The 18,533-nt window shown below is 36.2% G+C and overlaps 1 protein-coding gene across 4 annotated transcripts in view; it reads right to left on the reverse strand.

The window, feature by feature from the left end:
• Nucleotides 1–18,533, reverse strand: part of LOC142234983 (RNA-binding protein Musashi homolog Rbp6) — a 1,501,536-nt gene that overhangs the window by 915,632 nt on the left and 567,371 nt on the right. For all 4 annotated transcript variants that reach the window (XM_075306193.1, XM_075306192.1, XM_075306194.1 and 1 more), the window contains exon 6: nucleotides 13,695–13,736. In XM_075306193.1, coding sequence (XP_075162308.1) covers nucleotides 13,695–13,736 — 42 coding nt within the window. The remainder of the gene's footprint in view (nucleotides 1–13,694; nucleotides 13,737–18,533) is intronic.

Consider the following 18,533-nt stretch of genomic DNA (forward strand, 5'->3'; position numbering starts at 1 on the left):
TTTTCATCCACTACGTTCACAAACGCAGAAAAATACAAGCAATCTCTTAACATTCCTGCTGGTGATGCTTGAGCAGACAGCCAACAACCACCATCTGGAGGAGGCTGACACCGTGTACTATCATCATAGTCCTGGTGTTAGTCATCGCCAAGGGTAAGAAGAACAATGATATGAGGAAAAGCAACAACAACAAAAAAAGGAAATAAGTAAGCAAAACACCAGCATTTCACCAACATTTTGTGGCAATATTTTTTCGCACTTTTTCTAGACCATCAGCCCGAAGAGGGCAGGATATCATCTTTTCCATGTCCGCTTAGTGCTTGTGATACGTTTAGAGATGTCAAGTGGGAAAATATTGGCGAAAGGCATTTGCTTTCTTACAATATTTATTATGTATTATCAGTTGGTACACGCAAAGAAAAAAAACGTTTGGAAAACGTGTACTGAAAATGTTTTTCTTTTGTTAGAGTTTTTTGAATTGCTTCGAAAATTTTAAACTTTTATCACCAAAAAAATTAGTTTGTTACAAAATTTTTATTTTTTCAATAAAAATAGTTATTTTTGAAACAACAACACAGTCCATTTCGTTTATATCAAACTGTTCTTTTCTGACTTTAGGTCTTTAATAAGACACATTTTACAGTTCAAAATTTAATATACTACAATGTAATGTTGAACATTTTTTCGGAATCTTTCGAACATATCTGGAATATATGTAAAAAAAAAAAAACAAAACAAAAAAAAACTTTGGTCGAAGCAGGGATCGAACCCACGACCCTTGGCATGCAAGTCGGACGTAGCAACCACTGCTCCACGGTGCCAAACTAAATGTTTGTTTTTGTTAAATAAACTTTGTTTATTCGGTTCGTCGGCGCCGCAAGCTATGCTATATAAATATAACTTATATGGATATTTATCTATTGATGACCATAATAGGTACATAGCTCAGTGGTTAGTGTGTTGGCTTACAAAGTGCATGGTCCGCGGTTCGATTCTCCGTTCAGGCGAAAGGTAAACAATTTTAAAAATTTATAAAATCGTATAATTTCTTCTACATTGTTGGTATTACAGGAAAAGGTGTTAAGAACTAAAAACCCTCATGGATGTGAGAAAGATGTGAGGGAAAATATAATTAGCAAGAAAACAATGTTTTTTTTGAGTTTGTCTTTATGAAATTGTTTTTACATCCTGGAAAAGAATAAACGTTTATCACAAAAAGTATATACTTTTCTTCCAAATACACTTCCTTACAGCGAAAAGCAAATGAGAAACGAACTTTGTTTGTCTAAAATTTCGTTTGGGAGGAAAGAATTATTTTTTTGCGTGTATATACACTGCAAAAACCAAAATATTGACCTAATGTCAATAACACTACCACCTAAATGTTACGACACTAAAGGTACATACTACTAAAGACAAATTTATTAAAAATAAAGATATTTTAATGAAAATAGAATTAATGTCTTGAAATTTGCGTCCCATCGTTAAGGAAGTAAAGACACAATTTTTGATTTGAAGAAATAATTTTAAAATTAACTAGCTTACATTCAAAATGTACACTTGATCAAAATCAACTTTTCTTATGTATTTTGAGCTGCTGAATTCGAAAAAAAATTTTTATTTTTTTTATGGAACAGTTTTTGAGATATCCCGTTTTTATACCCTGCGCCACACTGTGGAACAGGGTATTATAAGTTAGAGCATATGTTTGTAACACCCAGAAGGAGAAGAGATAGACACATGGTGTCTTTGGCAATAATGCTCAGGGGGGTCCCTGAGTCGATATAACCATGTCCGTCTGTCCGTCCGTCCGTCTGTCTGTCTGTGAACACATTTTTGTGATCAAAGTCTAGGTCGCAATCTAAGTCCAATCGTCTTCAAATTTGGCACGTGTTCCTAATTTGGGTCAGAATAGAACCCTACTGATTTTGGAAGAAATGTTTTTCTGATTTCGACAAAAATGGTCAAAATACCAACATTTTCCTTATTTAATCACCACTGCTTAGTCGAAAAGTTGTAAAAATGACTCTAATTTTCCTAAACTTCTAATACATATATATCGAGCGATAAATCATAAATAAACTTTTGTGAAGTTTCCTTAAAATTGCTTCAGATTTAAATGTTTCCCATATTTTTATACCCTGCGCCACACTGTGGAACAGGGTATTATAAATTAGTGCATATGTTTATAACACCCAGAAGAAGACGAGATAGATACATGGTGTCTTTGGCAATAATGCTCAGGGTGGGTCCCTGAGTCGATATAACCATGTCCGTCTGTCCGTCCGTCCGTCTGTCTGTGAACACATTTTTGTGATCAAAGTCTAGGTCGCAATTTAAGTCCAATCGCCTTCAAATTTGGCACATGTTCCTAATTTGGGTCAGAATAGAACCCTATTGATATTGGAAGAAATCGGTTCAGATTTAGATATAGCTCCCATATATATCTTTCGCCCGATATGCACTAATATGGACCCAGCAGCCAGAGTTTTATACCGATTTGCTTGAAATTTTGTACAAACATAACACTTAAGCGTACAGTCAAGTGTGCAAAATTTGATTGAAATCGGTTCAGATTTGGATATAGCTCCCATATATATCTTTCGCCCGATATGTACTTATATGGACCCAAAAGCCAGAGTTTTATCCCGATTAGCTTGAAATTTTGCACAAGGAGTACAATTGGTAGTATAGTCATGTGTGTCAAATTTGATAGAAATCGGTTCAGATTTAGATATAGCTTCCATATCTATTTTTCGCCCGATGTGGACTTATATGGCCCCAGAAGCCAGAGTTTTACCCCAATTTGCTTGAAATTTTGCACTAGGAGTACAATTAATAGTGTAGTAAGGTATGCCAAATTTGATTGAAATCGGTTCAGATTTAGATATAGCTCCAATATATAGCTTTCGGCCGATTTACACTCATATGAGCACAGAGGCCAATTTTTTGCTCTGATTTAGTTGAAATTTTGCACAGGGAGTAGAATTAGCATTGTAGCTGTGCGTGCCAAATTTGGTTGAAATCGGTTCAGATTTAGATATAGCTCCCATATATATGTTTTTCTGACTTCGACAAAAATGGTCAAAATAACAACATTTTCAATGTAAAATCGACACTGCTTACTCGAAAAGTTGTAAAAATGACTCTAATTTTCCTAAATTTCTAATACATATATATCGAGCGATAAATCATAAATAAACTTTTGCGAAGTTTCCTTAAAATTGCTTCAGATTTAAATGTTTCCCATATTTTTTACTAACATTGTGTTCCACCCTAGTGTATTAGCCGACTTAAATTTTGAGTTTATAGATTTTATAGAAGTCTATCAAATTCTGTCCAGATCGAGTGATATTTAAATGTATGTATTTGGGACAAACCTTTATACACTGAAAAAAAAGCATGCCGGGTTCCAAAGATTTTGTCTTTACTTTACAAATTTTGGTATTGATTCCGAGCCAAAGAAGCGGAGAATACGAGTAAGGATACTTTTAAGACACAATTCTCTTTTAAATTTGGGTATTGTGTACTTGCTTCTAGTAAGCAAATTTTAATTTTTCGCTTTTTCAGATTTTTCTCTTCATATGCTATCAAAGTCCTTTAAAAACGAGTTAACGAGAACTTTATTTGCCAAATTAAGACTCGACTTCCAGTAGAAATTATGCTGTGTTTCAAGTAAAAAACGTCTTTACAATAAAGTGTTGAAAAACATGTCTTATATTTGAATGATTTTTTGCTTTGTAGCCAAGATGCAAAAAGACGACAAATTTAAAGACAATTTCATTAAACTTAAAGAATTTTTCTGAAGTATTAAAGTCAAGTTGTCCTTAACCCAAAAAGGTTTTCTTTCATGTTATGATACCCATTTTTAAGTCAAATCACTTAATTATAAGGACAATACGACTTCATTGAACAGTTTATCGACTTTTGGACAAGGAAAAAAACTTTATATTAGAGAAATGCGTCGTCTATGCTAAGCAAAATTTGCATTCGTATTTTAAAGACATGAAATCTTTAACCTCACGACAATATTTTTTTCAGTGTATATAGCCCTCAACACATTTGACGTATGTGATATGATATCGAATTTAGATCTAAAAAGTGGTGCAGGGTATAATATAGTCGGGCCCGCCCGACTTTAGACTTTCCTTACTTGTTGCTTAAAATTTTTTTCGAATTCAGCAGCTCAAAATATATAAAACTTGATTTTCATCAAGTGTACATTAATTTTGTTTTTGTAAGCTAGTGTTATCTGAGATAATGATTCTGTGGATTAAAAACAAAAAAGTTTGATATATAAGCTAAGATTTATTTTTAGGATGCAGCTTGGGTTAGCAGCACCTTTCGGTATGAGTCTTTACATGTCTCCATTAATGGAGTAAAATTCGCTTCATCGACTACTGAACGGCTTAGGATCACCGCCTGAGCCACGCAGAGAAGGCGACATTAAGAATATGCCATCCCTGTATGACATCCCTAATTTTCCCCTTATGAGTGAGTAGAAATATTGTTAGTGTTTCTGTTTCCCTGTGAGTTTTTTGTTTGCTTTTGAAGAATCCTCTTTTAAGCGAGAACAACATGCTGTTTTTGTGGCATTTTCTTTAGCTGCTATTGCCACTTACACTACTGTTCTTATGTCGCCATATACCAAAAAAAAAAAATCGGTGTGTCAGTAGAGCTAGTGAATCTAAAATTTTTTCGTTTTTCACACACTGCCGATTATAACAGGGCCAACAATGGGAATGGGTGAAGACAGACTGAGGCTTGAGGGCAAATATCCTTAAACAAAACCTAGCGACCCCCATGAGTATGGCTTGTAGAAATTATGGTTTTCTTAGCTTCGTTGCTTTTTTTTTTTTGCTTTTGGTGGAAGCGTGAACAGATATTTTTTGAGATATGTATAAGTGTTTGTGAATAGGGGGAAAATATAAACAAGAATGTGGGATATCCTCCAAGGACATTTGCTACAATTCTTAACAGGGGAACTTACAAAAAATTCGGATTGTCCGATTCCAATTAGAGTGATGATTTGTGTGAATTCACCATCAACAAACAATGTTCATTACACCTTTGATTGGCTACTAGAATGGAACCGTCGCCAATGGTATTGGCCGCTCCTTACTCGTATTCATTAATCGTGGTGTCAAAATAACAACCGAATATTATGGGAAACTTTTACTAAAGACAGTATTCAAACCCTGGCCAGACAAACATTTCGACCGCAGGCCACAGATAGTCCAACAGGGCTCTCCACATCAACCAAAAATGGAAAAAAATAGGTTTCTCGCCTGATTTCTACCGCACAATGGCCACGAAAATCTCTGGATCTCAATCCGTTGAACTTTTTCGCCTGGACCATCATGGAGGGTAAGGTTGGCACAAAAATACCAAAGTGTCGATCATCTCAAGAAGGCACTTTGCCGGGAATGGGTCATAATACCGCCGAGCCATTCTTGTGCAGCATGTGATGGCTCTGTTGGTCATTCCAAGGCCATAATTGGTGGCAAAGGTAGCCACTTCGAACAAATCTAAACATTTTTGATGGGTAAGACTACGAGAATACGAGGTCGTAGTTCACTCCAACACGAATTTCGTGAAGGTCGTCCAAAATCAGTTGTTATTCTGGAAAACATTGATGCTGTTGTGATAAATTTTCTATTGAAATTCATTTCAATTAAATTGAATTTCCGTGAATTAGTCAGTGTTCGCATTTTTTGCAATGGCAATCCTATAAAATCGGCATTTTTTTTCGTATGCTATCATTCAATGAATTTTGATCATCTGATCACTAATCTTGTTTTGACAATATACTCTCTCTTCAACTCCGAAAATTGGTGTGCTAACGCCAACGCACAACTGTCATAGAACCAGTAACTTCCTTTCCTTTTGTTAAGTCAGAGAAATAAGTTGAATTCTATTAAGATCTTTTGAATTTTATAAAAAAAAGTCAAATTCTATTTTTTCCTGCCATCAACACGTGGAATTTTGCTAATTTTTTCTGTCACTAGACACACGATTGCGAAAAAAGGTAATAGCCTAAATATTTTTTTGGAAAAAATGGATATTCTGGAGAAAAATAATTTTTAAATAATTTTTGCAGGCGTGTGATTTTGATTTTTCTACGAAGAATTCTCAAAGTTTTGAACTCCTGATCCACACAATTATCTTGAACGACAAGCGTATTCAACATTTTTTTGTGTGCATTTGCAAAATACCAAAACTTCAGACACACGTTTAAAACTTGTACAAATCATCAAGCACAAAACAAGAAAAGTTCCCCAAGCAATAATTTTTTCTAAAAGTCCACTTCTCCACGTGAAGTACTTATGGGAGGGGATGAGTGGAGCACAAATTTTGGAAAAGACCTCAGATTTTCTTTGAGCACAAGTTCTGGAAGACGCCTCAAATTTTCCTGGAGCACAAACTTTAAAACACAATTTTTGGAAGAAAAGCTTAGATTTATTCCTACCAATCGGAATTAAATTTTTCCTGCCAATGAAGCGCAATTTTTTTTCTGCCAAGTTTGAACTCCAAAATTTCCTGCAAGCCAAGCTCAATTTTTTCCAGCTGGTGTACACATAATTCTTTGCCATTGGATTAAAAAAATATCATCATAAAACCCACAACGTCATCAAAAATGCTTTAGTAACCATCATTCATCGTTCTTTAAAATTATATGAAATCCTCGTATCTTAAGAATATTTAAAATTCAATAATGATTTAACGTAAAATCTTAACCAAAATTTTACTATATTTTATTAAATTAAATTTCCCGCAAAATTTCGTGGTTGGCTTCTCTAACCATTAATAGAAAGGGATCCTGAATCAAAAGAGCCATCAGGATAATGGATAGGGAGGGTTTAGAGGCGACGATCTCCTTACACCTGAGATCGATAGAGTGTGATCAAATTAATCTGGTTTTCACATAGTATATTTTTATACCCTCCACCATAGAATGGGGGTATATTAACTTTGTCATTCCGTTTGTAACACATCGAAATATTGCTCTAAGACCCATAATATATATATATATTCTAGGTCGTGGTGAAATTCTGAGTCGATCTGAGCATGTCCGTCCGTCCGTCCGTCTGTTGGAATCACGCTAACGAAACAAGCTATCGATTTGAAACTTGGCACAAGTAGTTGTTATTGATGTAGGTCGGAAGGTATTGCAAATGGGCCATATAGGTCCACTTTTACGTATAGCCCCCATATAAACGGACCCCCAAATTTGGCTTGCGAGGCCTCTAAGAGAACCAAATTTTATCCGATCCGACTGAAATTTGGTACATGATGTTAGTATATAGTCTCTAACAACCATGCAAAAATTTGTCCATATCGGTCTACTTTTACGTATAGCCCCCATATAAACGGACCCCCAAATTTGGCTTGCGATTGGTCTAAGAGAAGCAAATTTCATCCGATCCGGCTGAAATTTGGTACATGGTGTTAGTATATGGTCTCTAACAACCATGCAAAAACTGGTCCATATCGGTCCATAATTACATATAGCCCCCATATAAACCGATCCCCCGATTTGGATTGCGGAGCCTCTAAGAGAACCAAATTTCATCCGATCCGGCTGAAATTTGGCACATGGTGTTAGTATATGTCTTTAACAACCATTGAAAAATTGGTCCACATCGGCCTATAATTATATATAGCCGCCATATAAGCCGATCCCCAGATTTGACCTCCGGAACCTCTTAGAGGAGCAAAATTCATCCGATCCGGTTGAAATTTGGTACGTGGTGTTAGTATATGGTCTCTAACAACCATGCAAGAATTGGTCCATATCGGTCCATAATTATATATAGCCCCCATACAAATCGATCCCCAGATTTGTCCTCCGGAGCGTCTTGGAGGAGCAAAATTCATCCGATCCGGTTGAAATTTGGAACATGGTGTTAGAATGTGGTTTCTAACAAACACGCCAAAATTGGTCCATATCGGTTCATAAATATATATTGCCCGCATATAAACCGTTCCCCAGATTTGATCTCCGGAGCCTCTTGGAGGAGCAAAATTCATCCTATCCGGTTGAAATTTGCAACGTGGTGTTAGTATAAGGCCGCTAATAACCCTACCAAAATTGGTCGATATCGGTCTATAGTTATATATACCCGATCCCCAATCACACAAAACTTGGTCCATATCGGTTCATAATCATGGTTGCCACTCGAGCCAAAAATAATCTACCAAAATTTTATTTTTATAGAAAACATTGTCAAAATGTTATTTCTATAGAAAATTTTGTCTAAATTTTATTTCTATAGAAAATTTTGTCAAAATTTTATTTCTAAAGAAATTTTTTTCCAAATTTTATTTCTATAGAAAATTTTTTCAAAATTTTACTTCTAAAGAAAATGTTGTCAAAATTTTATTTTGTCAAAATTTTATTTCTATAGAAACTTTAAACTTAATTACATACGTATTTAATCGGCCTTTTTTAGTTTAATATATACCACGTATGGACTATGTGTTATATATTACGGTGTTAGGAAGTTTTAAGATACCTTGCCATCGGCTTCAGTAGAAGTTTCTACGCAATCCATGGTGGAGGGTACATAAGCTTCGGCCGGGCCGAACTTACGGCCGTATATACTTGTTTTCCTTTCAATTTCTTTATAAAATGTCCAATAGATAAAAAATAGGGAGTCTATAATAATATTTTCTGTAGGAATTCTTTCTGAAGTAGAGAGGACGAGAACCACCCCACCGACTGAAGCTAGTGTATAAAGGCTCCCGCAGTCCTCGCTCAGAATCAATGTGGTAATAAGTGATATTACAAGATCGTCATATGGCCTAACGTGAGAGTGGGACAACCTTAGGCATTTTTGGGACCACGGTTCATTCAGTATAGCGTGCACATTAAACCTTTTAAAACGGAATTGATCGCGTTGGATCCCACACAAGAAGAAATGCTCACAAAATACGATCGCGCTGTTTCGTCTATGACATCGTGACAGGTGATGCATCGTATATGAGCTCGAAACAGCACTTTGACACCTAGAGAAGCGGTCGAATCAATATTTCTTACGAGGTACCGAATTTTTTTTTCATCGGATGTGATGCGCTGCAAAACGGTGGAAATTTGATGTTTGTTGCTGAGGCAGCTTCAATTTGAAGTGGGAGCGTATGTTCATTCAGATTATTAGGCGAAATTCATTGCGTTTCTGCAAGTGAATTATTTTGCTCCGTATTGCCAGTATTTCCATCTTTATGCAAGGATATTTTTGCTAACCAACAATTCGACTAAATGCCATCTGGTCCAATTTTTTTGGATAAATGACAATGTAGAATTTCTCTAATGATATTTGCTAGTAATACTTCATTCGTGTATGCCAGTATTTGTACCATTTCATTTTCTAAGTAAAGCAAAGGGCTGCTTGTAGCAACATTCAACAGTAAAATTGACAGAACTCTTGATAATACCTTAGAATTTTTTGCTTGCCCTTATCTTAATTGCTAAATTCGCTCATAATTCAACCTAAAAAATATGATTTAAATAAATTTTTTTTCTAGAGGTGTAATTGTATTGACATAACATAGGTCTTTCAATCCCAATTAATGAGACATACAAAAACTTCACCACTAGGGTGAAATTCTTCAATATTTTAGATTTTTCTCATATTATATGCTGATGATGTGGACTAGGTTTAGAACAAGTGAAAAGGGAAACTAAAATTAATCAAACTAATTGCAAAAAAAAACATTCTCCATTAGATTTTTTTTATAATTATTTTTTTTCAGAGAATTTGCGAAATCTTTTATATCACCATGTGTTTTCATTCTAAATTAAACTGAGGTAAATAATATTCATTTCGTGTAATTTTCCTAAGCAGTAGCTTCACAAGAGGATTTATGTTTTTTAAATGCCTTTTAATATGAGGGTCTACACCGGCATTCAAAACAGGAAGATACATACACGACCCTCTTACTAACTCAGACAAATATGCGTACACATACATAAGCTGAAACACCGCACGAACTCTCATACTTATATAGCACAGGGGTAATAAAAATAATAAAATTATATAATTTGGTAAGAACATAACCTCCATGGGGGCCATACACTTTCGATTCATACATGCTAAGAGGCATGAGAGCCACCACAAGATGACGATGAGACACTGATGAGAAGGCTTACTTGGGGGCAAGATGAAGAGAGCTTTCTGTGTATATACAATCTCTGACATCCATATATGAAAATTTCGTTTTCTTCTTCGAGGGCTACATGCCAACGAGGGTGATGACGATAATGATAACGGATACGGAAATCATATTCACAACGATAAGAAAAATACACGATTTTACTTTGCATTCATCCGCTCTTGAAGTGGATGACTGACTGGCTCTTATGTTATTCCCAATTCGAGCAGTGTGGATTCCATGATATTTTTTTTTTTTCATTGCCTTGGAATGGTATAGTGGGCTTGTATGGAATGTCAACTTTAATGTGTGGTGCAAGAGCAGAATGAAAATGAATTTAAATGTTTTTTAATGAAATGGCAGGTAATGCAAAGAAACCATCCACGTTCTCTGTAAACTTGTAGTTAGGGATTGTAATCGGAATCAAACGGTCGACATTTTTAAATTGTTCAACTTTAAAAGTTTTCGACATTTTCAACATTCGAATTTTTACATTTTGAAAAATTTGGAAAACTACTGTTTGATTTTTTATATTTTTGAGCTGTAGTTAAATATTACACTTTCGTATTTACCGTCTGTCTGTAGATACAGAGCCACACATAAGAATTGACACCGCACTTCATTATACCCTAAACAACAATGTACCTGCAAAAATGTGCCTACCTGGAATATTGATTTTTAGGCCGCATAAAATATATACTGATCGACTCAAAATCTCCTGAGTCTATTTAGCCCTTGGTGTCCGTCCGTCTGTCCATATATTTGTTATTCGCAGTATTCCGGAGGCTATTATGAACCGATTTTGATGAAATTCGTTGCAATGTTGATGGAAGAATGGGGGAATATAGGTGTGGGTGGATAACATAAAAATATTGTTTATTCAATGTCAAGATGGCTTGCTGCTGTTATCAAATAAAAAGGAACTAAATGTTCAAAAAACTAATTGCGAACAACCTGTACTAATAACTTTGTTCATAAGAATTTGCCTTTTTTAATTTTTTTTTATAATCTACAAATTTAAAGAACAAAAAAATTGCTAAAATAAACAAGTATATACGGCCGTAAGTTCGGCCATGCCGAAGTTTATGTACCCTCCACCATGGATTGCGTAGAAACTTCTTCCTTGAGTTGCGGTAACGCTTGCCGATGGCAAGGTATCTTAAAACCGCCTAACACCGTCTTTTAAATTGTAAGTAAGTCCATACGTGGTATATATTAACTCAAAAAAAGACCGATTAAATACGTATATAATTCAGTTTGACAAAATTTTCTATAGAAATAAACTTTTGACAAAATTTTCTATAGAAATAAAATTTTAACAAAATTTTCTATAGAAATAATATGTTGACAAAATTTTTCTGTAGAAATAAAATTTTGGTAGATTATTTTTGGCTCGAGTGGCAACCATGATTATGAACCGATATGGACCAATTTTTGTGTGATTGGAGATCGGCTATATATAACTATAGACCGATATGGTATGATTGTTAGCGGCCATATACTAACACCACGTTGCAAATTTGAACCGGATCGGATGAATTTTGCTCCTCCAAGAGGCTGGAGAGGGGTTTATATGGGGGCTATATATAATTATGGACCGATGTGGACCAATTTTTGCACGGTTGGTAGAGACCATAACCAATACCATGTACCAAATTTCAGCCGTATCGCATGAAATTGGCTTCTCTTTTAGGCTCCACAAGCCAAATCTGGGGATCGGTTTATATGGGGGCTATATATAGTTATCGACCGATGTGCACCAATTTTCGTACGGTTGTTAGAGACCATATACCAAATTCATGTACCAAATTTCAGCCGGATCGGATGAAATTTGCTTCTCTTTGAGGCTCCGCAAGCCAAATCTGGGGATCGGTTTATATGAGGGATATATATAATTATCGACCGATGTGAACCAATTTTTGTACGGTTGTTAGAGACCATATACCAACACCATGTACCAAATTTTAGCCAGATCGCATGAAATTTGCTTCTCTTTTAGCCTCCGCAAGCCAAATCTGGGTATCGGTTTATACGGGGGCTATATATAATTATCGACCGATGTGGACCAATTTTTGCATGGTTGTTAGAGATCATATACCAACACCATGTACCAAATTTCAGCCGGATCGCATGAAATTTGCTTCTCTTTTAGGCTCCGTAAGCCAAATCTGGCGATCGGTTTATATGGGGGCTATATAAATTATGGACCGATGTGGAACAATTTTTGCACGGCTGTTAGAGACTATGTACCAAAATCATGTACCAAATTTCAGCAAGATCGGATGAAATTTGTTTCTCGTTGAGGCTCCGCAAGCCAAATCTGGGGATCGGTTTATATGCGGGCTATATATAATTGTGAACCGATGTGGACCAATTTTTTGAATGGTTGTTAGAGACAATATACTAACACCATGTACCAAATTTTAGCCAGATCGGATGAAATATGATTCTCTTAGAGGCTCCGCAAGTCAAATCTGAGGGTCCGTTTATATGGGGGCTATACGTAAAAGTGGACCGGTATCGCCCATTTGCAATACCATCCAAGCTACATCAATAACAGCTACTTGTGCCAAGTTTCAAGTCGATAGCTTGTTTCGTTCGGAAGTTAGCGTAATTTCAACAGATGGACGGACGGACATACTCAGATCGACTCAGAATTTCACCACGACCCAGAATATATATACAATATGGTGTCTTAGAGCAATATTTCGATGTGTTACAAACGGAATGACAAGGTTAATATACCCCCATCCTAAGGTGTTTCGAGTTTTTCAGCAGCGATTAAAGTGGATAATCAAACGCATTCCTATTCTTCATATGCATTCCTTATAAAATAATTTGTAAAATTATCGTCTAAAGATAATTTCGGAATTATGAAGGAAACATTAGCATCATTTTCCTCTTTTAGTTCTAGGTCAACTTTTCGACCATTCGTTAAAAGCCGATTATTCAATGTTGCCCAATATCAAAAGTTGATTTGTCGAATTTTAGGATTATCAAAATTGACTATGACTTTTGGTTTTCTTTTTTTTTTTATAAAAAGTCGATTAGTCAAAAAGTTGATTTTCGATTTTTACATCCCTACTCAGAGTCTTTCAGTATCATATTCCCGTAAAACCAAGTGTCTTGTGAACGCTTAATATAGAGGAATATGTGGCAATTTATAATCAGCTCAAACCATAAATGCCAAAAATTTTGAAAACATCACCACAACGCCTGGATAGGAGATGAGGGGTGAGCCAAAAAGTAACAACAAATTCAAAGCCCGATAATGAAAATTCAAATTACTGGCTTAAGAATATTTCTGAAGACATGAGACAGAGAAACCTAGATCCTTCTTTTTTAATGTTACCTAGAATAGGGTTCTGCTGAAGATCGACATTCATTGACCCGTTTACTATATTTGATATTAGGCTATTAGGTCGTTTAAATCACGTTTGATTCGGGGTTTTACGTGGAAATGCATATAATGGGAAGCCACATAGAAATCTGTAGCGATTTTTATGCCTAATAATTTTATAATTTAATAATTTTGTACTTACTTTGGGATGTGTTCTTCGAGGAAATGCCACTTTAGGATCGACCTGTAAGTAAACAAGTAGTGAAAAATAAAATTAAAATATTTGGTCATATTTTGTTGAAATATTTTAAGCATTAATTGAACTTATGTTTCCAATCATTGAGCTTAACATAGAATCGGGCAGCACTCAGTGCTATGAGAAAAGTTCACCACTGTGGTATCATAATGGACTGAATAGTCTAAGTGGCCTGAAATATAGGGCTGCCACTATACCTCAACTAACCTATGTTGCCAATACAGTAATTTTGAGTTCATTTTTATATCTTCCACCATAGGATGGATGCTTGGGCGGGGGGGGGGTTTTGTATATTAACTTTGTCATTCCGTTTGTAACATATCGAAATATTGCTCTAAGACCCCATAAAGTTTACATATTCTGGGTCGTGGTGAAATTCTGAGTCGATCTAAGCATGTCCGTCCATCCTTCCGTCTGTTGAAATCACGCTAACTTCCGAACGAAACAACCTATCGACTTCAAACTCGGCACAAGTAGTTGTTATTGATGTAGGTCGGATGGTATTGCAAATGGGCCATATTGGTCCACTTTTACGTATAGCCCCTATATTAACGGACCCCCAGATTTGGATTTCGGAGCCTATAAGTGTAGCATGTTTCATCCGGTCTGGCTGAAATTTGGTACATGGTGTAAGTATATGGTCTCTAACAACCGTGGAAAAATTAGTCCATATCGGTCCATAATTATATATAGCCCCCATATAAACCGATCCTCAGATTTGTCCTCCGGATCCTCTTGGAGAAGAAAAATTCATCCGATCGGGTTGAAATTTGGTATGTGGTGTTAGTATATGGTCTCTAACAACCATGCAAAAAATGGCCCATATCGGTTTCTACGCAATCCATGGTGGAGGGTACATATGCTTCGGCCTGGCCGAACTTATGGCCGTATATACTTGTTCCTTATCAAACCATAGGCGAATAATTTTGCCGCCTAAAAAAATGCCATGAAATTTTCAATATAACATATATAAGATAAGTTCTCCACCGAACTATTAATTTCAAATATTGCTAGATTAGCTTAAATTTATGGCGATTTCGATTGTGAAAAAAGAGGGAATATTCTCGAAATTGATTGTCAAATATGAAGGACACTCTCAAACCAGAGACAAATATGAGCACTGTGCAAGTTATCGAACACGCAGTGGAGAGGATTACTAAAGCCTTCAACATTTCACTGAAAGCTGCATGCCCTAAAGGGAAGCCAAGGGGGAAAAATCGACCACCATGGTGGTCTACGGAGTTAGGTAATATGATGAAATCGTGCAGGAAGCTCTTTAACAAAGCAAAGTCCACCAGAGCTCCTGAGGACTGGGACGCTTACAATAGAATCTGAGAGGATACAAGCGAGAACTGAGAAAGGCTCAGCACAACTCTTGGAATGATTACTGCAGCAGCATTGAGAATACGTCCGAGGCTTCCAGACTACGGAAGGTGCTAGCATCCACGAACTCCGCTCCAGGTTTCATTAAAACATCGGAGGGCAATTGGACAACGTCCAGTGAGGAGACGCTGGAGGTACTATTGGACACACATTTTCTCGGAAATCAGACGGTTGAACCATGTACTGGCGGTGCCACAGTGGCTCAGCGGTCGTTTCCTATCGAGGAAATTGTATTGGAATCTAGAATAAAATTGACGTTAAATAGCTTTGGATCATTCAAATCCCCCGGACCTGATGAAATTACTCCGGCGGAGTTACAAGCGGTGGCTGACAGAATTATCCCCTGGTTGTCGGCGATATATATAGGATGTATCAACTTAGCATATATTCCACGAAAGTGGAAGGAATCAAAAGTCGTTTTCATACCTAAAGCGGGAAAAGCCTCTCACCCGAATGCGAAGGATTTCCGACCAATCAGCTTATCATCATTCCTACTTAAGACTCTGGAGAGGATGATAGATATTTATCTTAGAACTAGCGTCGATTCAAGTTTGCTTTCGAAACGACAACATGCATACTCGAAGGGCAGGTCTACTGAGACCGCATTACATGAACTAGTCAGCTTTATTGAAAGCTCACTATCTGTAAAAGAATACACAATCGTGGCGTTTCTAGACATCGAAAGGGCGTCCAATAACGTCCATCCGAGCTCGATATTAAATGGACTGTTGATCCAGGTATACTTAGGCTGTTAGACGAACTTCTAAGGAAGAGACGCATTTCAGCCACACTAATACAAGCAAACATACAAAGGTATGTGAAAGAGGCACTCCTCAAGGAGAAGTTCTATCACCTCTTCTTTGGAATGTTGCTATAAACGACCTTCTGGTTTACCTAGAAAAAGAAAAGATACAAGTGGTGTAATAGGCAGATGATGTGGCGCTAGCAGTCAGGGGAAAATTCCCATCAACAGTTAGAGATATTATACAGAGGGCCCTCCGGATGACTGAGAAATGGGCGAAAGATAATGATCTTGGGGTAAATCCTGCAAAGACAGAACTAGTCATGTACTGCAAAGATCGCAAAACTCCCACGGTTAGGCCTATTTCCTTAGGGGGTATTGAAATTCCCATTGGTGATTGCGCAAAATACCTTGGCGTAATTTTGGACAGGAAGCTGTACTTTAAGCTTAGTATTGAAGAAAGGGCGAGAAAGGCAACTGTAGCTTTGTACTCGTGCAAAAAGACAATAGGAAACAAGTAAGTAAAGTAGAAAGTCTGGCGGGGCCGACTATATCATACCCTAAACCACCATTACAGAATTAGTAATCATAAGCATTTGTGGGGTAACATATAGGTCAGGGAGATAAACCGCAGTTGCATATTTAAGAAAATGAAGGGGTACATGTCTATGGGTGCTTTGTGTCAATCTGACTATTGCTCATAGTCAATGTTGCCAGGGAAAATGTTCGGTTTACCCTACAAGGACAAAAAAGTTCCCTACTTTCCCATACATTCCCAAACAATTTTCCCTACTATATTTTTCGTTAAATTAAAAAAAAAAAAATACAAAACAAAAATGGTTCTAAGTACTTTATTATCTTAAAACATGAATATTCAACGTATATAGCTTATAATATAAATTTGTATTACCACCACGGTTGCCACAGTTGGTAGAATTCTACCCAAATTAGTAATCTTTTTTGATAAATCTCTATAAAAATAAAATTTTGGAAAAAGTTTCTATAAACAAATTTTTGTGAGAAATTTTTCTATAGAAATAAAATTTTGACAATAAATTCTATAGAAATAAAATTTTGAGAAAAAATTCCACAGAAATAAAATTTTGAGAAAATTTTTTATAGAAATAATATTTTGAAAAAATTTCTATAGAAATACAATTTTGACAAAATGTTCTATAGAAATAAAATATTGACAAAATTTTCTACAGGAATAAAGTTTACCACACATTGTTAAAGATCAAGCCTTGCTGGCTTCTAATTTCCTCCTCTAGAACCACCAAAATGTAAAAATTATTACAAATTGTGTTGAGTGAAAATGTCCTACATTGTGGCCCTACGTCCCTACAAGACGCTAAATATTAGAAAAACCCTACATATAGGGAATTTCCCCTACTTCTAGCAACACTGGCTGTGTTGATATTGCGCCTACGGAGTTAGTATGCCACTAATATTGAGCAAATTATTAAAAAAGAGAAAATCGTTTAATTAGTGTGGGTAATAAATACAAATTTGTACAAATCGAGCAATATTCTTATGTAAGAGCTACAAGTACATATAAGTACGATCGGCTAGTACATCAAAATTTGAAATTTTAGTAACATTGGTTAATAAATAAGAGTACTATGGCCAAGTTTGGGAAAATCGAGCTATGCATATATATGGAAGCTATATCTAAATCTGAACCAATTTGCATAATATTTTGCGGGTTTGATTAATACCACAACAGGTTACCTTGTGCAAGATTTGAGTAAGATCAGTTAAGAAATAAGTCCTGTATGGTCAAACATAAGGTTATTAGGGGCGAATTTTTCAAAATCGGGTGATACATATATGGGAGCTATATCCATATCTGAACCGATTTCGATGAAATTTTGCACATATAGTTAGTACTATAGAGGACTGGATCTAGCCAACTTTTAGTAAGATCGGTTAATAAATAAGGGTTCTATGGCCAAATTTGGGAAAATCGGGCTATACATATATATGGGTGCTATAGCTAAATCTGAACCGATTTCGATGATTTTTTGCACATATAGTTAGTGCTATAGAAGATTATATTTAGCCAACTTTGAGTAAGATCGGTTGATAAATAAAGGTTTTGTGGCCAAATTTGGGCAAATCGGGCGATGCATATATATGAGAGCTATATCTAAATCTGAACCGATTTGGATGAAATTGTGCAGACTTGAAGGGCGATGGAAAAGATTACCTTTTGCCAAATTTGGTGACGATCCGTTTGAAAAAACGCGCAATGTGACCCCATTTGTCGAAATCGGGCGATACATATATATGGGAGCCATATCTAAATTTGATCCGATTTCTTCCAAATTCAATAGCGTTCGTCCTTGTGCCCAAAAAACTCCCTGTACCAAATTTCATCAAAATCGGTTAATAATTGCGACCGGAATCCTGTGAACAACAAATACATGGACAGACGGACGGACGGACGGACGGACGGACACCAAGCGCTAGATCGACTCAGGAGGTGATTCTGAGTCGATCGGTATATATTTTATGGGGTCTAAAATCAATATTTCTGGTAGGCACATTTTTTGGCCGATCAAACTTATTATACCCTGACCACTATGTGGTTTAGGGTATAAAAAGTTGAAAACCGCACAAATTACATTTTTCCCCTAGAAACAAGTAGGCAAAACTCA

The sequence above is a fragment of the Haematobia irritans genome, chromosome 4 (genome assembly GCF_050003625.1).
Source record: "Haematobia irritans isolate KBUSLIRL chromosome 4, ASM5000362v1, whole genome shotgun sequence".
NCBI lineage: Eukaryota > Metazoa > Arthropoda > Insecta > Diptera > Muscidae > Haematobia > Haematobia irritans.